Source organism: Oncorhynchus kisutch, linkage group LG1 (genome assembly GCF_002021735.2).
Source record: "Oncorhynchus kisutch isolate 150728-3 linkage group LG1, Okis_V2, whole genome shotgun sequence".
NCBI classification, from domain to species: Eukaryota; Metazoa; Chordata; class Actinopteri; order Salmoniformes; family Salmonidae; genus Oncorhynchus; species Oncorhynchus kisutch.
Genome location: NC_034174.2, coordinates 65323716 through 65349778, shown reverse-complemented (window position 1 = coordinate 65349778; position 26063 = coordinate 65323716). Strand labels below are relative to the sequence as shown.

At 43.2% G+C, this 26063-nt stretch overlaps 4 protein-coding genes across 5 annotated transcripts; 1 reads left to right on the top strand and 3 right to left on the bottom strand.

Moving 5' to 3' along the window:
• Positions 1-1899: 1899 nt before the first annotated feature.
• Positions 1900-15531, bottom strand: LOC109889372 (rho GDP-dissociation inhibitor 1). The gene is made up of 6 exons (XM_020480774.2): positions 15401-15531; positions 8746-8937; positions 8035-8118; positions 7111-7187; positions 6110-6173; positions 1900-4776 (listed from the first exon to the last, which is right to left on the bottom strand). Exons 2-6 carry the CDS (start codon positions 8933-8935, stop codon positions 4577-4579), a joined length of 615 nt encoding a protein of 204 aa, XP_020336363.1. The 5' UTR covers positions 8936-8937; positions 15401-15531; the 3' UTR covers positions 1900-4576.
• Positions 15532-16444: 913 nt separating this feature from the next.
• LOC109889366 (THO complex subunit 4) lies at positions 16445-19811 on the bottom strand. Its single transcript, XM_020480761.2, has 6 exons — positions 18996-19811; positions 17658-17816; positions 17395-17542; positions 17211-17280; positions 16907-17099; positions 16445-16742 (listed from the first exon to the last, which is right to left on the bottom strand). Exons 1-6 carry the CDS (start codon positions 19227-19229, stop codon positions 16728-16730), a joined length of 819 nt encoding a protein of 272 aa, XP_020336350.1. The 5' UTR covers positions 19230-19811; the 3' UTR covers positions 16445-16727.
• LOC109889380 (anaphase-promoting complex subunit 11) lies at positions 18676-22273 on the top strand. Of its 2 annotated transcripts, none has more exons than XM_020480794.2 (4): positions 18676-18893; positions 19821-19915; positions 20118-20237; positions 21940-22273. In XM_020480794.2, exons 3-4 carry the CDS (start codon positions 20129-20131, stop codon positions 22083-22085), a joined length of 255 nt encoding a protein of 84 aa, XP_020336383.1. In that variant the 5' UTR covers positions 18676-18893; positions 19821-19915; positions 20118-20128; the 3' UTR covers positions 22086-22273. The 2 variants fall into 2 exon arrangements, with proteins under 2 accessions (XP_020336383.1, XP_020336374.1); XM_020480785.2 differs by lacking the exon at positions 18676-18893 and adding an exon at positions 19383-19492.
• Positions 22274-23317: 1044 nt separating this feature from the next.
• LOC109889401 (protein phosphatase 1 regulatory subunit 27-like) lies at positions 23318-25898 on the bottom strand. The gene is made up of 3 exons (XM_020480816.2): positions 25133-25898; positions 24707-24857; positions 23318-24206 (listed from the first exon to the last, which is right to left on the bottom strand). Exons 1-3 carry the CDS (start codon positions 25362-25364, stop codon positions 24065-24067), a joined length of 525 nt encoding a protein of 174 aa, XP_020336405.1. The 5' UTR covers positions 25365-25898; the 3' UTR covers positions 23318-24064.
• Positions 25899-26063: the final 165 nt, after the last annotated feature.

The following is a 26063-nucleotide window of genomic DNA, read 5'->3' as shown; positions in this document are numbered from 1 at the left end:
ACTAACGTGAGGGAAAGAAGAATGAATTAATCAGACTATTGATCAGATATGAAAATATCTGAAGTTATATTAGAAAAATTATAACTTTAATCTGAATATTTTCCTTGGTGCCCCGACTTCCTAGTTAATTACAGTTACATGATTAATCAGTTTAATGCTAAAGACACGACACTCCCTACCTTTTTTTTAATGGTATTTGTGACCAAGTCATGTGAAATCCATAGATTAGCAACTATTGCATTTATTTCAATTGACTGATTTCCTTTTAAAATTGTTGCATGTTGTGTTCATATTTTCCATCAGCTTATGGTCCATTTACACACGCTTAACTCAGGTCAGAATTTGTCCCTCTTTTTATTTGTATGTATAAATAACTAGGCGACTACTTTCAGCATTTAGTTTGCATTTCGGTAAGACAGCTGTGTGTATGGCTCCAGTCACATAGGCGGTTTATAATAGGTGAATCTCCCTATCTATCTTGTAGCCTATATTCATTACTAACCCCCCCCCAAAGAAACAAACCTGGCACCGGGTCTGTAAAGAGGTGACTTAAGAGCTCAATCCTGGAGGGGCAAGTTATATCACAGTGGGGGAAAGTTGTAGGGATAGAGAGAGGTTGTTAGAGTCCAGGATTCTCTTTCCTTTAGTTGGAGCCTCCCAAATGCCTCAGTGATCCCCAAAGAGGCTCATGACTTGGAATACTTTGTGTTGCCATGACAAGCAGTCTGCTGCCTTTAAAAAAAATATATACACTGCTCAAAAAAATAAAGGGAACACTTAAAGAACACAATGTAACTCCAAGTCAATCACACTTCTGTGAAATCAGACTGTCCACTTAGGAAGCAACACTGATTGACAAATTTCACATGCTGTTGTGCAAATGGAATAGACAACAGGTGGAAATTATAGGCAATTAGCAAGACACCCCCAATAAAGGAGTGGATCTGCTGGTGGTGACCACAGACCACTTCTCAGTTCCTATGCTTCCTGGCTGATGTTTTGGTCACTTTTGAATGCTGGCGGTGCTTTCACTCTAGTGGTAGCATGAGACGGAGTCTACAACCCACACAAGTGGCTCAGGTAGTGCAGCTCATCCAGGATGGCACATCAATGTGAGCTGTGGCAAGAAGGTTTGCTGTCATATCTAGGGGGACCCCCCTAATGTTATTGCAAGAGTAGTGGCTAAACATGTGAAATTCACAGAGGGATCTTTGACTGGAAATAAATTCTGTTTTCAGTGTCTAGCCACTATACATTTTTGTCAGACTGTACCATACAGAACTGAATGACAGCCAATTTGACGTGGAAAGTTGTTTGAACAGCTACCAGAAAAGTGAAGTTTAATCATAAATATTCATGATTGACATGTCGCCCTATTGTATCTGTGTGCTTACAGGTCTATTTCCTACATGCTTTAAGATATCCTAATGCTCTTGATGTGTCTATGAAGAGCAGACCATTGATTAAGTGTATACCAAATTATAGCAATATCAGAGCTTGCAATTTTGGGTTACATGAGCTTAGGTGGCTCACTCCCCCTCCAGCCAGGCATTATTCTGCACTGTTTGAGTTAAGGGTGTGTGTCACCATATCTTTCAATTGAACCACTTTTGCAATAGGATTATTGTATACAACCATCCATATATGGGATAACTTAAGAGACATGGAAAAACATGGTTGTGCTTTGTTATACCTCAGGTAGCGTTCTCTAAAAAATATAAGCCTGTTTTTGAAGATTGGCAACTAGCTTAAAAAGATCATGTGACTAGTACAAATATTTTGAGAAGTTGTCAAATGTGATTGCTGAATAGATCAATACTGGAAATAATGGTTTCACTTATTTTACCCACAAATCAACTTTGCTACTTTGAAAACCATAGACACTCTGTACACAACAGGCCAAGTTGAGCAACATCTTTATTGTCCAAGAAGAGCAATCACAAATGATCAAATATTTATACAACCCCACCAGCATGCCAGCATCTTCATTGAAACTGTACAATGTGTGAAGGAATGTATGGGAAAGCATAAGATCATTCACAATATCTGAAACACTTTTACATCCATATGCTTAGGGTACAGTACATGTCAATTCCACTTTCTGATCCAAAATCCCTCCCTCTTAACATACTCAAACAGTATCACGCATTTTCTGCTAGCACATCCTACTCTGTGCAAATGCTACAATTTTCCCATCAATATGTCATTGGGCAAAGGCTGGGGCCTGACTGTGGAGGTGTATATCTTAACCCTACCAGCTCCTGTTCCTAATGAGAGATGAAACACCGTCAATGTCTCCAGCAGCAGACGGTGAGTCATTCTCTACTCCTGTGCTTTCTCTGGTACTTGTCATCTCATTTGACCTCCGACAGCAGGCTCTAAGGGTCGTAACAAAATGTGAGTGAGGGGGGAAATTGGATTTGGGATTGATGTACATTAAGGCAAAACAAAATACAAAATCGTGGTCTTTCTTTTTCATGCGACCAAAGTCGACGATAAGGCCTCATGGCTAAGGAACACAAGTGTGTTAATAATGATGACGTGGCCTGCTGGGGTGGGCAAGGAAAAAAACACATAGGTAAATTCTAGGTGGTGTATTCTTTTCTCATTCTAACTACCATGTTTACTTGTGTTTAGCGGAGGTTGAGTTTAGACAAAACAGGCCAGGAGCAGCATGTGTGTAAACTTTACAGGGAGAATAACAACTAGCAAAGAGATTAAGATGGTGAACAGTTGATAGTACAATATGCCCTTGAGTGAGTCTACCTGATGGCAAGCACCACATGAAATATACAACATACAGCCCAAGTCATGCACCATCTGTTAGTGCACCACCATGATAACTGCGCAAGAGTAGTAAACTGATTATTGGTGAGTTAAACTGATTATTTTGATATTTCGGTATAAGGCAGCACTGGGACTTACGCCCTTTTTTTTCATCCAATGTTATGATATCTTTCACTTCCTTGGCCCTAGCCTCTGCCGAGTCCCCAACAACTGGAAGTTCCTGTTTTCAGGGTAAATGGACTTCCGCTTTTGGACATTAACAAGGCGACACGCCTCCTCCACATACAACAGAAAACCAGCAGGCTGCGGACCTCGTAGGGTAAGAGTTGAATACCTCTTATGTAGGAGATCTAGTTTCAGATGTTTTTTTTTACACCTGCTACATTAGGTGACCGTGGCCCCAATCCCCATGTAAGAGGAAAGGGTTAATACATTTAAGGGGGGTGGGAGGAGCTGAAGTAAAGCAGCTCATTATTAATTCACTGTATGTTTAAAAGACATGCTCCAGAACTTTTTTCCCTATATTCACCCCCACTTGGGCAAGCCCCTTAGTAATTCAAGTTTCAGCCAATGAGCTTCAGCCCCTCACCAGTGACGGCTAGCAAGACGCACACACAATAGAGCGAGAGAGAGAGCAATGACGTGGTGCACATATCTGCACATTTGTGACACATCCAATTTTGGTGGACTACTTTTGGCTCATGGGTGCTACTTTCAGAACCACTGGCAAAAAATAATACAAAAGTTCAGGAGAATATCTTTAACAAGGCAGGTCTTGGTAAAATATATAAAAACAACAACTAGCAAGGAGGCAAGCAAAGGAATGCTAAAAGGGGGCAGAACAAGATGGCGTGGAAGGAATGACCATAAAAGCTGATTAATATCAACAGTGACATGAATAAAGCCACAGTATACTAGTATTCATATATATATTAAAAAAAAGGCAAAATGAAAAGTTGATTGTACACTTGCTTTTCCACGTGTACTTCTTACTGACAGGAAGACCATTTAGGGAGCAAAGTGGGGTTTAATCTCTTCAAGCAGGACAAACCATGAGGGGTGGGGGGTTGGAGGACAGATCCTGCACAGTACAGCTATGAGAGACTTAAAAAGGTCCAATGCAGCCGTTTTTATATATCTATTCATTTCTGGGTAACAATTAAGTACCTTACTGGGATTTTAATTGAAAACTATGGCCAAAAAAACAAAAATAGCTTCTTAGCAAAGAGCAATTTCTCAAGCAAGAATTTGGCTAGGACTGTCTGGGAGTGGCCTCAGTGGGGAAGGGAAAACTAGCTGTTATTGGCAGAGAGGTTTGGAACTATTCTTTATTGGTCTATTAACAAATTTACTGACTGGTGAAGTCACCAGGGGGCCAAAACCCCATCCCACCAAGGCAGTCTTTTCAAACAGCTCCAACACTGAAAGGGCATTATCATAATTTTAACAATATTATTCCAAACTCATAGTGTGGATATATATGTATATACAAAACACGGCAAAATCCCATTATTGACTGCACTGGCAGGTTGAGGACAGAGAATCAATTATGGTGGACTTTGTGCAACCAATGAAAGCAGAGGGGGGATGGACGGACAGAGGGGGCCGTTGGCTTCTGCTGCTGCTACTAATGCAGACGGATAAATGAGGAGAAACGTGGGAGAGACGAGAGAGGGATGGAAGGGTCGGAATGAAGATTGAAGACATGAGGATGGGATGAAGTAGAAGAAAATAAACTCATGGAGAAATGGGGACATGGTTGTGGGGTTTGGTTTTGAAGGCCTCTTTCTTAGTCTTTCCAGTCTTTCTTGATGTTGAGGTTCCACTCCCAGGAAAGGTGGTCGTGCTTATCGTCGTCGGTGAACTTGGACTTGATGTTGTAGGTGCCGCGGGCCAGCATGCCTTTAGGAGCCTCCTCCAGCGGGGTCAGGAAGTCGTACTCATTTGGCCTCGGCCCATAGCTCCCCACCATGTAGTCTGACTTGTCAACTACAGAGACAAGAGAGAAAAGAAGGGCTGTTTGAATCACCAGGGAGGACAAAAAAATACAGGGTGGTGTTCATTAGGCACTAAACAGAAAACTGAATGAAACAAGGAGTAACTAGTAACTACTATACTAGCTCTCTGGGAAGAAAGTTAGCAATAAACAAGACTAATGAAAAAGATGACTAATGACTGTTTTGCGACAACTTATAGATTTTTTTGTACTTTTACCCCCTTTTCGTGAAAACCAATTGGTAGTTACAGTCTTGCCCCATCGCTGCAACTCCCCTACAGACTCGGGAGAGGTGAAGGTCGAGAGCCATGCATCCTTCGAAACACGACCCTGCCAAGCCGCACTGCTTCTTGACACAGCTCGCTTAACCCGGAAGCCAGCCGCACCAATGTGTCGGAGGACACACTGTCCAGCTGGGGACTAAAAGTCAGCTTGCAGGTGCCCGGCCCACCAGAAGGAGTCGCTAGAGCGCAATGGGATAATGGAATCCCAGTCGGCCAAACCCTTCCCTAACACCGGGCCAATTTCGCGCCGCCTCATGGGTCTCCTGGTCACGGCCGGCTGTGACATAGCCTTGGATTGACCCCGGGTCTGTAGTGACGCCTCAAGCACTGCATAGCAGTGCCGTAGACCGCTTCGCCACTCAAGAGGCCTGCTCTACTTTATTTTTAATCTGTCGATTTCTCAATAAGCCTCACAAATACGACTCACTAATAAAGCAATTGACACAACAGGCTGTTTTGTGCCTAAACTTGCATCCAGTTTCAAACAAACCTGCCCTTTTCTGCTCAGGAAAAATCTAAACAATCTCTCAATAATATCCCTATTGACAGTGTTGAGTCTGTTTTTCAGCCTTGACTTGTGCATCCGGTTTGAAACAATATCTCAATTTCAGTCGCTGGCCCTTCTGCCGGTTTCTCTTGGCAGATTTAAAAGGGAAGGCAGTGTGTGGGCCGGGGCCGTCTGTCAACGTCATTAAACAATGGTAGTCTCTACAGGCCATAAGTGTTTACAGCTCTTCATTGAACTAATTCATTTAAACTGATTCCCTTATTGTCTAAAGAAAAGGTGTTGATGTGGCATTATGCCACTTATCTCTTCAATTCTGTTAGGACCAACATTTGGAAACCATGACAATGTATCACCTAGTACATTCGCATAACAAGAGAAATCTGCAGAAACTGATGGCGGTGGGAAACTTCAACGTTGATGTCAACATTCGCTTGAGTCTAATTTCCCACATTTAGTATGGGAGGAAGGCCTGTGAGGTTGAGATGGAGGTCAGGAGGGAACAAACAAGAGGGATAGGAAGCAGCAAGCACTCACTTCTCACTCCTTTCCTGTGGGTCTGCTGGACATACTTGAGTCCCGAAACAATCTCCTTGTTCACCTGCAGAGAACGAGACATTGTTAGTGGCATGGAAAATCAATCTAGCTTATCGCAAGCGCATCTGACAGAAATAGGCCATTTAAAGACCTATTGAACCATGAAATCTGAAAAATACAATACCTACAGGTAAGCCAAGTTCATTAACAGCACAATCTGAGTGTTTGATTTCTAGTGGGGGAGAAAAGTATAGCCACCGCCTTTTTATGGGGAAAGTGAAAGGAGGATACTGGGCCAGTTGAACAACAATGCATTCAACTGAAATGTGTCTTCTGCATTTATTAACTGATGGGGTCTTCATACAAACAGCTTTCATTCAAATAAATTTAACTACATCGATTCTCTTTTGAGAGAATCAATGTAGTTCAATTTAATTGTTTTGTGCAATATCTTACATATTGTACAGGTAACTGCCAAAATAATGGAAACACTTCAGTAAATGAGGGATACAAAGTATATTGAAAGCAGGTGCTTACACACAGGTGTGGCTCCTGGTTTCAATAAGAAATGAACATCCCATCATGCTTCGAGTCTTGCATAAAAATGCTGGGCGGCGATTATTTTGGCTACCTTGGCTATGCCCCTATAGGATGACAATGCCCCCCATCCACAGGCCACGAGTGGTCACTGAATGGTTTGATGAGCATGAAAACAATGTAAACTATTTGCCATGGCTCTCTCAGTCACCAGATCTCAAACCAATTGAACACTTATGGGAGATTCAGGCGCGGCGCTTGAGACAGCATTTTCCTTCACCATCAACAAAACATAAAATTATGGAATTTCTCATGGAAGATTGGTGTCACATCCCTCCAACAGAGTTCCAGACATTTGTAGAATCTATGCAAAGGTGCATTGAAGCTGTTCTGCCTCGTGGCGGCCCAACGCCCTATTAAGGCACTTTATGTTGGTGCTTCCTTTATTTTGGCTGTGCTCTCACTTTGAAGCTGATCTTTATTCTGTACTCCACTCCCTCCTTCAGGATAAAGGACTGCTTCTTAAAGGCCTCCAGATCTCCTGTTAGAAAGACAACGAGGGGAAAAAAACAGTAAGGTTTCTCCAACACACACACACTAACTAACTAGGGCATGCAGCAGGGGACTGCCATCCACAAGGCCCCAGTGTGGAGTGTGAAAGCAGGATGTCTTTAACAGTCATGTAGAGTCCTAGGCAGCTCTGACAACTCAGCGAGGGTCATTATCTCAGCCCAGCGGTGGCACTGCCTCATTAGCACACTTAATCAGGGGTTTTAATACTGCCTTCTAGCTGTGCTGCAGCACTCTCGCCTAACATCTAGCAGTGTAAGAAACTGGACTGGGGAAACAGAAGCAATACAGTATTCTCCTCTTTATTCCCCCCACGAGGAATGCGTCAAACCAGTTTTTACCCCAGAATTTGCCATACGTGCTGTACATGGAAAGACCATGAGGTAAGGCTTTGAAATGTTCAAAAGACACCCAATTTATTCCTATTCATTCCCCGTTTAGTGCATGTTACCGCTGACACGAGTGTCTGTGTTATACTGTTCCTCAGGAACCCTTTTTCTGTGTTAGTTTATGACCGACCAATCATCACTACAAGTACATATGAGTATGATGCACACATTTTTTTTACTGGCACTGGCCTGCGTCATTCAGGATGACTCAGGTCATTCTGTTCAGCAGCACAAGGTCTCCTGCTCACCTCAAGAGAGTCAGGTGACAGTAGCAGGTATTTTCTTAGAACATGGGCTAACAGATCAGTTTGTCAGCGCCAGTTAGTTACACACTCGGAACCATTTCCCCCATGTTTTGAGACGCTCGTACGATAAGATGTCAATTTCTGGGGATTACAGTAAACAAAGTACTACAGCATTATAGCTCACCTTGAAGGTCCAGGGTCAGTGGGTTCGGGGCAGTCTCACACATCAGTGTCAACCGTGTCACCTGGACGTTGGGAACGCTGGGATCTGTAACAAGACCAGACAAAGAACATCCATAAGGATCACGTAACTGACCCATAGCAACCTCACACCCTACTTACTTAAGGTTTGTATGATATGTAATGTTTGTAAATGGTTGGTTTCAGACCTTTAAACTTAATAGGTCATTCAGTGTGAAAATACATCACAAACATATTTTATAATCTGACATTTAGCACAAAGACTTAAATGAATGACAACTGAACTGAATACATCCAATTTTTGATATATGTGAACTTCTGACCCTTACCTAGGCTTCCATTTAAACATTACAACTTTTAATCGATTGTACAGACCAAGACTTCTTAGAGGCCCTTTTCTTAGAGGCAACATTGAGGAACGAGGACTGCATGTATACTATCAGTAATAACCAGCTGTCCAACGGTCTCACCCAGATGAGAGCTGAAATCATGACAGCTATCCATTATTTGGAAGGGCCCCAACATTAAAGAAGCATTAGTTTATTCTGAGATAAACAGTCTCTGGGCATTAGCTATAGCCTTTTCCCAGATCTAAGCAGTGTCTTATTGACCCGTAAAGATACTATGTAGGCGCCAGGCAGACACGCATACAAACACAAGTATTGAGAGAGAAATGACACACACACACACTCACCAGCGACAGCAGCAGCGCCGGCTCCTAGCAGAACCTCCTTGTACTTCCGGAGGCTCTCGTCATCCTGGTCCAGCTCCTGGATCTCCTGCAGGGTCTTCTGGGCCGGGGGCTTGTAGTTGACCGTCTCGCCCACATCATTTTCCGCAGCGATGGCTGCGAGCTGCTCCGGAGTCAAATCGTCCTCAGCCATGTCTGTGGTGAGAGAGAGAGGGGAAGAGGAAGAAGAGAGGGAGAGAGAGGAGGAATGGTACAACCAATATTGTTGGCAAATAAATAGTTCCGTTAAATCGCTACTCCTCGCATGTGGTTTCTTCTCAGATGTAGTATATTCTACTCAAATAAAAGGATGACAGCATCTCATCAATTACTATGAAATGCTGCTATGACATCACACAAGGCAACAAACAATGAACTAAAATGCAGAAAGGTTCCCTGATCGGAAGAACCAAAAAAGGTGCAGAACTAAAAAAACAATTGAGGTCAGAGGAGCAGGGGCTGTGTTCCTTAGCATTGAGGGAACCACCAGAGGGGTTGTTCTAAATACAGACCAATCAAACACAGTCAGTTTCTCAGAACCATTGGTCTCCAGTAGAGGTCGACCGATTATGATTTTTCAACGCCGATACCGATTATTGGAGGACCAAAACAGCCGATACCGATTGATCGGACAATTTTTTTTTTTTAAATTTCTAATAATGACAATTACAACAATATTGAATTATTTTTAACCTAATATAATAGATCAATAAAATCAATTTAGCCTCACGTAAATAATGAAACATGTTCAATTTGGTTTAAATAATGCAAAAACAAGTGTTGGAGAAGAAAGTAAAAGTGCAATATGTGCTATGTAAGAAAGCTAACGTTTCAGTTCCTTGCCCAGAACATGAGAACATATGAAAGCTGGTGGTTCCTTTTAACATAAAGTCTTCAATATTCCCAGGTAAGAAGTTTTAGGTGGTAGTTATTATAGGACTATTTCCCTCTATACCATTTGTATTTCACTAACCTTTGACTATTGGATGTTCTTATAGGCACTTTAGTATTGCCAGTGTAACAGTATAGCTTCCGTCCCTCTCCTCCCTGGGCTCGAACCAGCAACACAACGACAACAGCCACCATCGAAGCAGCGTTACCCATGCAGAGCAAGGGGAACAACTACTAGAAGGCTCAGAGCGAGTGATGTTTGAAACTCTATTAGCGCGCGCTAACTAGCTAGCCATTTCACTTTGGTTACACCAGCCTCATCTCGGGAGTTGGTAGGCTTGAAGTCATAAACAGCGCAATGCTTGACACACAACGAAGAGCTGCTGGCAAAACGCACGAAAGTGCTGTTTGAATTAATGTTTATGCGCCTGCTTCTTCCTACCATCGCTCAGTCAGATACTTAGATACTTGTATGCTTGCTCAGTCAGATAATATGCAACGCAGGACACGCTAGATAATATCTAGTAATATCATCAACCATGTGTAGTTAACTAGTGATTATGATTAATTGTTTTTTATAAGATACGTTTAATGCTAGCTAGCAACTTACCTTGGCTTTCTGCATTCGCGTAACAGGCAGTCTCCGTGTGGGGTGCAACGAGAGAGAGGCAGGTCGTTATAGCGTTGGACTAGTTAACTGTAAGGTTGCAAGATTGGATCCCCCGAGCTGACAAGGTGAAAATCTGTCGTTCTGCCCCTGAACGAGGCAGTTAACCCACCGTTCCTAGGCCCTCATTGAAAATAAGAATGTGTTCTTAACTGACTTGCCTAGTTAAATAAAAGGTATAATAAATAAATAAAAACCGTCAAATCGGCGCCCAAAAATACAGATTTTCGATTGTTATGAAAACTTGAACTCGTACCCTAATTAATCGGCCATTCCGATGAATCTGTCGACCTCTACTCTCCAGGGGCTTCTTAGCCTGACTTATCAAAACAAGCTCACACCAATCTACTTACACCGACTGTCATATGTTAAAGAATGAAAGCAAGACGTCACTGTATCAAGTGAGTTCAACTACGCTGACAGATGTGGTCAAAACGATGTTGACATACAGAATTCACATGCTCCTAAAATAGACCACATGTAGGCTACATTCTTTAGATCAATGCAATCAATGAACATGGTCCTTAGATGTTGTTTTTGCCTGTTTGACACAGATCTGTAATGGCCAACTCCTAAGGTGGTTGTAATGACAAAACTTATGTTTGGATCTGGGACAACTTCCAGGCTTAATTTGTGGGGCTTTCCTCGAGTAAAATCTGAATGAAACGGTTCTTGAAATTGCTTCTCAAAACTCAACCTGTCCACCTCTGTCCTTTGAACTCATGCCGACTTCATTTGATGCTAACTAAAAACCGTTTGACAGCAAGCCTAATGGCATTCACAACAAACAAGATGGCCAATAAAACACACTCCAGATGCGTCATCGCTATCCAGGGGTTATAATTGGAATGAGAGGCCTCTCCTCAAAATACTCGAGTCACGACAACTGGAGGGGCTCACAAAAGCAGGAAGAGCTGTGTTTATGCCAAGAAGAGTCCAACATTCCCAATAAGGCGTTCTCTCCCACAATAGCCTAATCATGAATCCTCTGTCTGTGTCTGCCACTAAAACTGCAAAGCCAGCGCTCGGAATGGAGCTTCAGTTCCATCAACGTCCATGTGTTTTAGGCTAATAAAGTTATTTTCCACTTGATGTTGTTGACCTATCATTCTTTGCTGGGGCTTGGGAGAGGGAAAGTATTTCAATGTTGGCGTTTAGTCTTAAGAGTTAAATGCACACCTGTATCCTTGTTAATCAAAGAGTGTAAGACTTGACTAGCAGCCTGGTGTGGGACTTTGATTTGGAGGAAAATGGAGCAGAGAGAAAGAATGATGCAGTTCGTTTTGGAGTTTTGTATGGTGTACAGTGCATAGTACAAGTATTAGGAAACTATTCCCTCACTAAAGCCAATCTACAGGGGAACAAAGATAAGGACAAAAAATACACCATAAAACAAAAGAAAAATGGGAAATAAATAAGTACTGCTGCGTCAGCTTTTCCGGCTTTTGGGAAATACATGTTTTTTTTTTTTAAAAGCCAATGAATAGAATTGGCACTGGCCAATTGTCCGGAAGGAGGAAATAAAATCCCATTGCGAAATAATGCTTTTTAGCCTATTCATTGATGGAAATACCATATCGGTCAAAAGGTTCATTTACATTTTCTGTTAAAATGAATTACCAGAACCTAAACGGGATTTATGTCTTACTGAGTACCGTGGGTGGACGCCCTAATTAGGTTACGCACCCGATGCATATGGGTCCAGTAAATCAAAATACATTTTCCTAACGGAAACCGTGTGCTGAATTTAGAGTTGTTTCTAATGTGTTTATGTGAGCTGGCCTCAAGAGTTTCACAAAAGCCCACCCTCTGTGTGACAGCGTCGTAGTTCCACCATTGACCTAATGCCAGTACTTTACCACCGCCCATATACAAGAGCCAAACAACAAGCTGTTAGAAGAGGCTAAAGGGCCGGTACGACGGCCGAGTCTGCAAGTATGATTCAGGCCTAATATGAAAGGCGGGTCATCTCATCTTGACGACAACTTGGAACCTTGACGGCAAACACTCCAACTAATTGGACGAATGCATTCTACTTTTGCATTTGAAAAAAAAGCCCTTCCACGCATCTATATTAACGATCTATTTGATGTTAGATTACTGTCAGAGTTTGTAACATGAAAACTGCAGCCTATTTCACAAAGGGCTAGTTTGCCTTGGAAACAACTGCTCACAAAACATCTCTCACTGGGCTAGGGGCAATAAAAGGCACCTAAAATGTGCAGTGTTGTCACAACACAGATGTCTCAAGTTGAGGGAGCGTGCAATTGGCATGCTGACTGCAGGAATGTCCAACAGAGCGGTTGCCAGATAAGAGAAATAGACATTCAATTATCATAAGCCGCCCCCAACGTTGTTTGGCAGTACGTCCAACCGGCTTCACAAACGCAGACCACGTGTAACCACGCCAGCCCAGGACCTCCACATCCGGCTTCTTCGCCTGCGGGATGGTCCGAGACGAGCCACCCGGACAGCTAATGAAACTGTGGGTTTGCACAAGTGAAGAATGTCTGCATTAACTGTCAGAAACCGTCTCAAGGAAGCTCATCTGCGTGCTCGTCGTCCTCACCAGGGTCTTGACCGGACTGCAATATGGCGTCGTGACTGGCTTCAGTGGGAAAACGCTCAACTTCTCTAGCGTGCCAGTGGCCATCGAAGTGTGCTCTCCAAGGATGAATCCCGGTTTCAACTGTACCAGGCAAATGGCGTTGTGTGGGAGAGCAGTTTGCTGATGTAAATGTTGTGAACAGAGTGCCCCATTGTGGGCAGGCATAAGCCACGGACAAAGAACATAATTGCATTTTATCAATGGCAATTTGAATGCACAGAAATACCGTGACGAGATCCTGAGGTCCATTGTCGTGCCATTCATATTTACCAGACATGCCTGTATATTTACCAGACATGTCACCCATTGAGCATGTTTGGGATGCTCTGGATCTGCATTTACAACAGCGTGTCCAGCTCCTGCCAATAACCAGCAACTTCACACAGCCATTGAATTCCACAGGCAACAGTCTGATCAACTCTAAGTGAAGGAGATGTGTCGAACTGCATGAAGCAAATGGTGGTCACACCAGATACCAGATACTTACTGCCAATAAAAAGAAAAGATTAAGATGGGCAAAAGAACACAGACACTGGACAGAGAAACTCCGTCTAGAAGGCCAGCATCCCGGAGTCGCCTCTTCACTGTTGACGTTGAGACTGGTGTTTTTTGCGGGTACTATTTGATGTAGCTGCCAGTTGAGGACTTGTGACATTAATGTACTGGACATTAATGTACTGGTCCTCTTGCTCAGTTGTGCACCGGGGCCTCCCACCCCCCTTTCTATTCTGGTTAGATACAGTTTGCGCTGTTCTGTGAAGAGAGTAGTACACAGCATCTTCTTGGCAATAGCCACGAGTTTCAGAAGAAAGTTATTTGTTTCTGGCCATTTTGAGCCTGTAATCGAACCCACAAATGCTGATGCTCCACATACTCAGCTAGTCTAAAGGCCAGTTTTATTGCTTCTTTAAATCGGGACAACAGTTTTCAGCTGTGCTAATATAATTGCAAAAAGGTTTTCTAATGATCAATTAGCCTTTTAAAATGATAACCTTGGATTAGAGTGCCATTGGAACATAGGAGTGATGGTTGCTGATAATGGGACTGTATGCCTATGTAGATATTTCATTAAAAATCTGCCGTTTACAGCTACAATAGTCATTTCCAACATTACAATATCTACATTGTATTTCTGATCAATTTGATGCTATTTTAATGGACAAAAAAATATATATTTAAAAAACAAGGACATTTCTAAGTGACCGCAAACTGTTGAACAGTAGTGTAACGAGGGATTGTTTATTCATTGACAAATAATGAGAATTTAAAGCAATTTCCAAGTAAATGCTAACTTTATGGATGCTCTATTTAATGAGCCGTGATGTTCCACCGTACAGGGCTCAATCAATGTTATCCTGGCTTCCAGTCTGAAGGGTCCACAACACCCCGCCCAGTCTAAGATGAAGATGTCAAATCTTTCTAGCAGACAGAATGTGGTACTTAAAATTCAGGTTGACAGAAGAAACTCAAATCTAACTACGCTAATGAATTTCCTTTCTCAAATTGATTATAATTGAAATAATGACTAATAATAAAATCAAACTTGCGAACAAAATGTATTGTACTCTGCACAGGTGCAGAACAGTCTCATTCCCCTGTGCAATCACTGACAATACTCTACACAGCCACCAGCTGTAAAATAATAATTTGTGCTGCAATGAAACTGGGTATGCAGTGTGCACTACAGATCAATATAGTACGTAAATACAATTGTTATCTTATCAACATCGTGTTATGCACCTGTGTTACTTCCTGGAAGATAAACAGCTAACAAAGAAATCTCATTTCCATTCTTTTGTTGTCTGTAGGTGGCTAAATAGCTTGAGCTTTAGCGTTAGCTTGCTGCAAAGAAAGACTGCCCGGTTACTGTAGTTACTGACAGGGACAGGTGCCGACTTGGGAGAATCCCAACGAATAGCTAAATAATAAGCTAAACATGTGTTAAACTATCTAAGAACAACGGTTGCCTAATCGTCGAATTTAGCACTGTTTCAGGCGACAACGTAACCAAACGTCAAAGACAGCCAGCGAGCTAATGTGTTAACTGGCTAACTAGTCTCTGACCGGCTAGACACTGCCGCAAGTCATCAAGCTGCACGAGGATTGCTAGCTGGCTAATTAGCAACATGGGTGTTGGACTCCCTAGCTACCTGCCACCCAATTAAACTAAACTATGCTTTTACATAATACGTTGCTCTGCTGCAGTGGAACAGTAGACCAACGTTTATTTCACGTTTCCCTGGCGACAAATGGGCACTGCTGCTGCCAGGGTGTGAAGTATGTAGATACGTTGGCAGGCTAACGTTACCGTGGTTGACATGCTAGCACAACTCAGCAAATTGCTAGCAAAGTTGGGAGGAAATGACACCAGATACAAAGTAAGTCTAAAACATAATGAACCGTCATATGCTTGATTGGTAACTATTGTATAGGTTGTGAAAGCATGTCTTTACCGTTTCCCTGCTGTTTTTTCCCCAGGCGCTTGAAGAATAAGTGCTTCTGTCGCTCTTCTCTGTGCAAGTATGGCGAACAAGGAACGGCGCCGCCCCATACAACTCGTTTCCGGGAACTATGCCGCGGCGCGCACGCTCAATGCAGGTGGCGTACAATTGCTGGTGCCGCGCGCACTGAATTGATTTTAGGTGGGGCTAGTTTGAAGTCTTGAACAAGTAGTGCTAGTGTATCATTTTAATAGTTAAAATTATATATATTTTATTAGGTCCCCATCCTTCATTGCTAACAGAAGACTAATCAACTGGTCCGTCTAGTTCTTTGACCATTTCAAATAACAATCGAACAAGTCAGTGATGTTAGTTTGAAAATTAATATAATACCTTACATTTTAGTAACCACAATAGTATGAAAAGTTATTACACATTGTGTTTGACAATCTCACAAGTGTTGAGCATGTTATAAATGGCTTTAGCTTTTTACAAGCATTTGATATAGCAGTCGTGAACTACCATTGGAAATTCAATCATTTCCACACATTTGACACAATACCCCTTGAGGTCTAAAAGCCAATTAATGCTTGAGGTGAAAATGTGGTCTGAGGCACCATGTGGATGGTGTGACATTATTGGAGCCTCTAGAGGCACGCAGAGGCCAAATTGAGCTCCACACCACATCACCATCCTCCTCAAATTTAGTAGAAATGCGGAGGGCTCCATACAACTCCTATTTGACATGATTGGCGGAAGGTCCTGTAAAAAAAAAACACTTCACAAGAGGTCTGCGCCACAAAGCACAAGTAGTATGAATGCCCCAACTTCTGCAGAGGCTGTATCACCATAAATGATGCATGGCCAATGCAGACGTCATATTGACCATAGGCTTTTAGGACCGGTTTCCTGGACACAGATAAAGCATAGTCCAGGACTAACATAAGCTCTTTGGAGAATATACACCAAAATAGTTTTAGCCCATGACTAAGCTTAATGTGTGGGAAACCAGCCCATAGTGTTGTACAGACCTTCAACAAGAGGCAGAGGCACTGGAACATTTTGTTTTGTAGGTTTATTACAACTATGCACAAGGAGAAGGGGAGGCAAAGGGCAAAAAAAACAACCTCCCCCTCAAACCTACAATTGTCCCAAAACGGTACAAAAAGTGTTCATAATATTAAAAAGGGAGTAAAGCAAGATCCAGCCACACATTAAAATGATGCAAAATAACAGTAAGTGTAAAAGATCTGGTCCATTTCAGGTCCAAGTCCACAATATCAAGCTTCAGATCCGACAGGATGAAGATGAGGGATTCAAATGAGTGCTTCTGGGAATTCTAACTGGTCTCCATCTGCAATAAAAAGCAAGTGAAAATTAGGACCGTATTCCAGCTACAAAGCTCAAGCCACTTACATTGAAGAATTTATATTTCTATACTTTCCTGCCTTTGTCAATGTAAATAAGAATTTGTTCTTAACTGACTTGCCTAGTTAAATAAAATAAAAAAATATGTACCTTAGCATTGTACGCATCCAACTGGGCATCCAGCTCTTCAGCAGACAACTGCTGCGGTTTGCCTCCACCACGTCCACCTCTACCCCTCCCCCTGGAGCCTCTGCCGGCCCGCCTGTCTCCACCTCCCCGTCTGTCTGAGAAATTGGGGCGTCCAATTCTGTCTCTGTTGAATCCACCACTGCCTCCGTTTGAACTGCAAACAGATTCAAAGACAATCAATGAGCTACAACTGGGATTAACTAGATTTAAATATATATCACATATCATACATGACAAAATAAAGAAAGCTTATAGAATCACATACCTCTGTGATGGTCGTCTCTGGTTATCGTCTCGAATTTGTGACGTGACGTGCTGAATGCTCATGGCGCGGCCTGTGAGCAAAAGGAAAACAAGATTAGGCATCTTTGTTCAGAAGTTAATTACTACATTTCATGACGAACAAGCTTCAAAATAATAGCAATCAACTAATTCAAATTAAAGCTCACCATCGAGTGGTACATTGTTGTACTGTTTCATGGCTTTGAGTGCATCAGCCCTCCTCTCAAAGTGGACGTCAGCGGTTCCCTGGCTGCGGCCAGACCGGTCATAGTGCACAGCCGCTTTCTTCAACGTACCGAATTCCGCAAACAACTCCTGGAAAAAACATTACAAACGCATTAAGAAACATGACCGGTACAATGCATGTATAACGTCAAAACAGTTTGGCGAAAAGGCCAACATCTTTGTAGCAATTGACTGTAGAAATTACCTGGATATCAGCGTCAGAGACACCGAAGTCAAGGTTTGAGACAAGGAGCTTGCCACCAGTCTCCACACCGCCACCTCCTGCTCCCCCACCACCGCCAGCATTACTGCCGAAGCCACCTTCGAACATGTCGTGTTGCCATTTGTCCGGCAGCTCTCTGGGCTGTAAAGGTACAATGAGAAAAATGCAGCTGCTGACTTCTGGTTCCCCTGCTCCTGCTGATCAGACTGAGCACATTTGAGTCAGTTGCTTAGGCAGGCAGGGGAATCTTGCTTCATTACTACCATTAGACACATTGGTCTATGGTGGATTCATGGTCAGTGTAACAGCACACATGATTTAATAAAAACAATTATATTAATATAGGAAAGAACCAAAACTAAGCTAGTAGGACAGATGGCAGGACTTCCAACTCAAAATGGATCCTGCTCTACAGGTGGTTTGAAGAATGTGTAGGTAATTAGAATGGCAGTGCAGGGAAAAAAACTGACTTGAGCTCGATGGCAAGGACAGCATCCAGATTCTGCTTCAACTCCAAGTGTAGAAAAAAGTCCATCCAAAGAAAAATCCTTAATTCAAAAGTTGTGAAAGTCATTTCGACATGCTCCCTTAAACCGACCATGGAAAGTTCAATAAAGTTCTTTGGGGTGCTTTGCAGTCTGGATCAAAATATGAAACAAAGAAAAAATTTTAAAAAACTCAGTTGACTGAACATCCATTTTGAGTGTCGCCATTTTGTTAGCTTCGTTGCATAAAAACAGTCCAATTTTTGATAATTAGACTAATCTGGAACTTAATTTAGGGCCAACGATGCGCCAGTCGACAAATTATTAAGAATTTGTGGACTACTAAAAAACCCACGAGGTTCATGTTTTACAGACCAAATGTGAATATCTGGAACAGCTCACATTCACACTACACAAACAAGTGTTAACTAGCTAGTTTATGAATGGGGATCAGCTCCGTTTTGAAGCGGCCCACGAGGGTGAACATGTTAGCTAGCTAGTTAACGTTCACTCCCAGAAACGTGGGACATGACCAGTAAAATTCAATAGTGCTGGCTAGTAACGGTTTGACCTGAAGCGGAGGAAATGCAATGTAGACCATGGGCCCACAAACACGACGTACGCCATTAAAGGAATACACGTTTCCGAACAGTGGTTTCTTCTTTGAGTTGTGCCCTATAGCGCACTTCCCGTTGATAAATCCACATCCATCAGCAACGTTGTGAACTACCTGGTACGTGTCGCAGCACATTTAACAAGATCAGCTAAACTATTTAACATTCGTCGTCGTCGCCTCTGCCATTCCTCCTTTTTCTGTGATCCTCCGTGTTCCTACCCTGCTGTATGGCGTGGGCCTGCTGTCGCTTCTGTCTCCACTGAAGTTCTGTCGACTCCTCATGGGCCCGGATCCGCCGGTCCGGCCTCCAGAGGCAGCTCCACCGGGTCGGCCTCCACTCCCACCTCGACCCGATGATCCGCGGCTGCGGCCTCCTCGATTTCCGCGGCCACCTCCGCCTTTCTTACTTTGTTGAATAATGTCATCCAAAGACATATCCATCTTATCAGCCATGGTGGCACTTGTCGTATTAAAGATCAACAAATAAATGGAAAATTTACTTTAAGAATTACGCTTTTGGTAGCAAAATCTAGCCGCTTTCCTCGGTGCTGATCAATGGCGAATAGCTTGAATGACGTGAGTGGGCTTAAAAATAATTGTAGTAAGTGACGTGAGTTTATTCTTACAACCATTTCCGTTGGATTTTGCGCTTCTTTCACCACCAACGTCCTCTCTGCTGCTGTCTAGTGCCTCTATCCAGCATTGCAATCACAAAGGTACCGTTGCAAATAAACCAAAGGAAAATACGAGACAGGCTCCCGAGTGGCGCAGCGGTCTAAGGAACTGCACCTCAGTGGTAGAGGCGTCACTACATACCCTGGTTCGATTCCAGGCTGTATCACAACCGGCCGTGATTGGGAGTCCCATAGGGCGGCGCACAATTAGCCCAGCGTCGTCCCGGTTAGGCTGTCATTGTACATAAGAATTTGTTCTTAACTGACTTGACTAGTTAAATAAAGGTTCAATTAACAAATAAACACCTCTCTGGATGAGACATGTCGAATATTGTATCTCTTTTGAAATACCTATTTGTATCCTCCACAGGCATGGGTGGCGATATTTTCCCCGATTCGAGGATGTGACGTTAAATGTGTCGGAACTCTCAGGAAATGTTTTATGTCTTCATTTTAAAATCCAAGGTAGGATTTTAGAATTGCAATACATTTGCCATGTTACTTACTAGCTAGTTATTACGAATGTCAACAGCGAAGTAACATCATGTGGTGAACCAGCTTTCTAGACGAGCAAAGATTACGTTAACTACTGTGTATTGCTAGCTAGCTACTAAGCTAACGTTAGTAGTTAGCCACCTTGAACATTCATACAACGTGTGCCTATCAGGTACACGGGAGATGAAGGTTAAAATCAAGCAGTGGAACGGCGTTGCATCCTGGCTGTGGATGGCCAATGATGAGAACTGTGGGATCTGCAGAATGTCTTTTAATGGCTGTTGCCCAGATTGTGAGTTTATATAAAAAGCTGCTTACTAACTAACAACTGAGTTATTCGACATGTCTCATCACCATTTGACCAACTCCCTGAAATGAATGTATGCACAAACTCAATATGCTTCTTAGCGCATGTACATTCGTGAAGTTTCCAGACCCATTGACTTTTTCCATATTTTGGTCAATTACAGCCTTATTCTAAAATGGATAAAAACATGTCAAAAAAGACCCTCAGCAATCTACACACAATACCCCATAATGACAAAGTGAAAACAGGTATAAAAAAACAAATGCCTTATTTACATAAGTATTCAGACCCTTTGCCATGAGACTCGAAATTTAGCTCAGGTGTCCACCTGTGCTAATTTCAATTGATTGGACATGATTTGGAAAGGCACACACCTGTCCATATAAGGTCCCACAGTTGACAGTGTATGTCAGAGCAAAACCCAAGCCATGAGGTCGAAGGAATTGTCCGTATAGCTCCGAGACAGGATTGTGTCGAGGCACAGATCTGGGGAAGGGTACCAAAAAATGTCTGCAGCATTGAACGTCCCCAACAACACAGTAGACTCCATCATTCTTGAATGGAAAAAGTTTGGAACCACCAAGACTCTTCCTAGAGCTGGCCGCCCGGCCAAACTGAGCAATCAGGGGAGAGGGGACTTGGTCAGGGAGGTGACCAAGAACCCGATAGTCACTCTGACAGAGTTCTAGAGTTCTTCTGTGGAGACTGGACAACCATTTCTGCAGCATTCCACTAATCAGGCCTTTATGGTAGTGGCCAGACTGGAGCCACTCCTGAGTAAAAGGCACAGCAGGCTTGGAGTTTGCCAAAAGGCACCTAAAGGACTCTGACTGTGGGAAACCAGATTCTCTGGTCAGAGGAAACAAAGATTGAGCTCTTTAGCCTGAATGCCAAGCGCCACGTCTGGAGGAAACCTGGCACCATCCATACTGTGAAGCATGGTGGTGGCAGCATCCTGCGGTGGGGATGTTTTTCAGCGGCAGGTACTGGGAGACTAGTCAGGATCGAGGCAAATATGAACGTAGCAAAGTACAGAGAGATCCTTGATGAAAACCTTCTCCAGAGCGCTCAGGACCTCAGACTGGGGCGAAGGTTCACCTTCCAACAGGACAACACAGGAGTGGGACAAATCTCTGAGTGTCCTTGAGTGGCCCAGCCAGAACCCTGGACTTGAACATCTCTGGAGAGACCTGAAAATAGCAGTGCAGCAATGCTCCCCATCCAACCTGACAGAGCTTGAGACGATCTGCAGAGAAGAATGGAGAAACTCCCCAAATACAGGTGTGCCAAGCTTGTAGCATCAAACCCAAGAAGACTCAGGGCTGTAATCGCCGCCAAAGGTGCTTCAACAAAGTACTGAGTAAAGGGTCTGAATACTTATGTCAATGTGATATTTCCCTTTGAATTTTTTAAAATAAATGAGCAAAAATGCATAACCTGTTTTTGCTTTGTCACTATGGGGTTTTGTGTGTAGATTTTAGAATGAGACTGTAATGTAACAAAATGTGGAAAAAGTCAAGGGGTCTGAATACTTTCCGAATGCACTGTATGTCTATCGATGCCTTCATATCTTAACGGTTATGCATAAATTGTCCTTTGATAATCATGACGTGTTCAACATTGTGACAGCGTGGACACTTATCCTCCATTGAGGGGAGACCTTTCAGCAACAATGTCTACTTTCCAGGTAAGGTTCCTGGAGATGACTGCCCATTGGTCTGGGGCCAGTGCTCCCACTGCTTCCACATGCACTGCATCCTCAAATGGCTCAACTCCCAGCAGGTCCAGCAGCAGTGCCCCATGTGTCGCCAGGAGTGGAAGTTCAAAGAATGAGCTCATCCGGAGAACGTCACTTGAATGCCTTTCAAAGACTGAGACTGATGCGTCACATAGGATTGTAGTGTTTCGGAATACATATGCTTCTGTTTTTTGTTGTACATTTCCAGCTACTTTGTTTTTCTCTGAGGCTGTCAAAGTTTTCTGTGGAGGGGTGGGTGAATAAATATGTGATTAGGATTTAAGCTTGAGCTGCTACCGATTTACATTTCATATAGTGGTTTTCTCAAACTCAGGATTTACATTGAATGAGAGTAACTCTTTAACAAGCTAACCAATGATTCATCAATGCAAATTCATTGAATTGCTATCAATAATCCCTGAGATTTACAGAGTGGACAAAACATTAGGAACACCTCTTTCCATGACATAGACTGACCAGGTGAATCCAGGTGAAAGCTATGATCCCTCACCGATGTCACTAGTTAAATCCACTTCAATCAGTGTAGATGAAGGGGAGGAGAACAGGTTAAAGGATGTCTAAGTGTGTCAAGAACTGCAGTGCTGCTGAGTTTTTCACGCTCAGTAGTTTCCGGTGTGTATCAAGAATGGTCCACCTCCCATAGGACATCCAGCCAACCTGACAACTGTGGGAATCATCGGAGTCAATGTAGGCCAGCATCCCTGTGGAGTCCATGCCTGACAAATTGAAGCATTTGAGGGCAAAAGAGGGTGCAACTCAATATTAGTAAGGTGTTCCTAATGTTTTGACAGTCAGGACCACACAGAACAAACCAAAAGTGGATCCCCGCCCAAAGTACATAGTACTTGACACTCAACAGTATCAGCTTCATACAGCCCACTAATATGTTTGATGCTAGACGGGGAAACTTCCACTCTAAATACTGATGGGTATTTTCTTGTGGCTAAAGCACAACCCTGACTTGGCTTTAGATTTCCTCAGCCACCCTTTCCCAAACTCTAGTCTCTCTTAATCCATCAGAAACCAGCACCTCAGCCAATACTGTACAGAGGCGTGGATAATCACCTTCCTGCAGAGAGCTGGTCCAATTAACAAGCATTCAGTTGATCCCCGGCCAGAGCCACCTTACTTGGAAAGCCTACCGGGAACTGTACCTTTCTTCAATGTTGGAAATGCTTCAGTCCACCAAGGTTAATTGGAACCAAGATTGGTTACTGTAGTTTGAAATTAAAGTAAAAATAATATATTTTATTTCCCCTCAAACAGTTTTGTCAAGTTGATGAAGACCAAATAGATCACCACTAAGTTACTTTTGTATGAAACAATTTTAATGAAAAAATGTATAAAAAGGCAATTATTTACAAAGCGGTGTAACCACAATTGATTGCACACAGTTTGTTACAAATGATTGTAAAAGCAATTGTAAACACACAAGCCATTCCAGTGGTGTTTGCAAAAGTATAGAATGTTTAAAAAAGTCTATAGGTAAATCGTTAGACTAACAACATTCATGTGGTACATTTTAGAGTACATACAGTATGCAGGGTCTTTGTTTCAAATTGAAAAGCTGTCAGGTGTAAATGACAAATCTTGAACTATAAATGTCAGTAGGTAGAGTTGACCTATCACATTGGTTTACTGCAGAGTGGCCCTACGAGTCAGAGGACAACCACAGATCCATGTTTCACAACTTCCAAAAAAGCTTTCACACCTCAACTATAAAGTAATTAGAAAAGCTCATTACCGTACTGTTCACCCTCTATAAAAAAAAAGGTACAAAAGCTCAAACTAACTTCTGCACCTGCAAACAGCATTACAAAGCGATGCCTGCTGAGATTACCTGGGAGGAGCCCCTTTCCAGCAACAGTTCAGGCAACCATCTACTGTTGGCTGGCAGCCTTCCTCCCACCAGACCAGATATGTCTCCAGGACGTCTACAATGAGGGCACAGAATGACGATGTTTTGCTGATCTGCCCATTTCATTCCATTGTGGAGGGTCAACCGGGAGGCCTGGGCGAGGAAGGTGACTGAAGTTTCAGTGACGTTTTAAGGTTAGATGAGAGCTCCGTCGTCCTCCACCCCAAGCAGCCCCTGCAGCTCACGAACCCCGGTGCACTCTGGGTCGATGAGATCGGCAGGTGTCTCCCCACACTCGTTCTCCACCTGAGGGTCTGCGCCAATAGAAAGCAGGTACCTAGTGGGAGAAGCAGGGGGAAAAAGCATTCAGTCAAAGAAAGTATCCAAATGGTATGTGCCGCGCAGAGATAGTGAACCGTGAGATTCTTCAGGAGGGTTAGAGGAATATGGAGGATCCTCAGTGTAGCTTACTGCTATTGGCATATGAGTGCTACTCAAAATTCAGCCAAAGCGTGTTTTGGTTTGTCTTCCTTGCAAGCACTTGACATTGTAAACCGGCAGTGTGAACTGCAGCCTAGTGACATTCAAAATCTGAATCTTCCCCTATCCTGAAGTGCATTGAATTCCTGAACTTCAGGGATGCTGCATTGACATGGTATGGACAGCAGCATAAATACAAGTTAGTCAGAGCAGTCAAGGCTTCAAGTTGATGTTAACAGTACATCGGCTCAAGTCCCACTTGTGCGAGAGACCACTGACCTATCTTAATGTGTGTGGATAAAAAACTAAAAGCAAGTGACTGTAGATGTTGTGGGTATGCTAGGTGCGTTGACTCACTTGGCAATGTCAGGGAATCCGTCACTGCAGGCCATGTGGAGAGGTGTCCAGCCCTCCTCGTCTCTCTGGTGGACGTCTGCTCCGTGCTTCACCAGCAGCTTCACACACTCCAGGTTCCCAGAGAGGACAGCCTCATGGATCGCTGCCATACCTGCAGAGCAGTCAATGGGAATGGACGGCAAATAGCATCTGTACAGGTTCATTTTAGGGACATTGAAGGGAACACTCAATGATCAGTTTATACTGAGGTATTATTCCATTACTGCACATGCCACAGAGACAAGTCATTGTATCAATACCAGAGGGATTCTAAATGATCAAGTTTTTGGAACTGCCCAGTTGAAATCTAACCAGAGTCTGAAGACACTTCTGATGCTTCAAACTCTTGAATGGTTTTCATGTTGTTCTGATTTCATGGTGACTCACCAGAGTGGTAGATGGTTTCCAAGCTGACCCTCCTCTTTCTGATGAAGAGTCCGATCCTGTCCAGCTCGCCCTGCCGGACGTAGTCCTGGAACACAATGTCGTTGGGGAAGTGGACGCTGCGGACTGGTTTGATCTGTGGAGAAGAGTGGGCGCAAGAGGAGCTGCTGGACTCCTTGGGGCCATAAGCCTGGATGCCCATGGACTGGCAGACTGGGTCCTGGTAGTACTTCATCCTTATAAAAGTTCAGTCTTGCTCAAAGAAAAAAAAAATCTGAAAATCTTCAAGCCTTTTTCAATGGTAAAATTATAAAGCAAAAGGCAGTGAAATGATTGAATTAAGATATGTCCTTCAAAAAAGGCCTTTCCTCTTGTCAACGGCTCTCGTGGTGCAGTGAGTGTCCTGTATGTTTCAGACAGCGGGGCAAGTCCTGTTCTGAAATCCAGGGCCTGCGTATAGACCTCTATATACTCTCTGCAGGGCTATTTTTGGTTCAGTCACCTGACAGGTCAAGTTCTAGAATTGGATGAGTGACACTAAGAGACGGGACCCTCCTACCATCCTGTCACAAGCACTGGACGCAGCTCATAATGCCAGCCATGACAGTAGCAGTAACCACAGATTCTGTTTTCACCCACAGCCTATTAGACCCACACCCCCCACACACACACTTTTGAACTCAACCCCTCCAGCTCCCAGATGCTCATCATTCAAGATGCATGACAGCCACTGGTCACGCACCACTGAAGGGGGAGAACCTTCTCGTAAACAGGACATGGAAGGGGGGGGGGGGGGTCAAGTGTAATGACTGGGCTGTTGAAAATAGCAATGTTGATAGTGTTTCAATTAGACTTCAACAAATTAATCTGTCAGTCATATACTATGCATACCTTTAACGTTACAGAAGCTTAATCAGTCAATATGGCTTTAGTT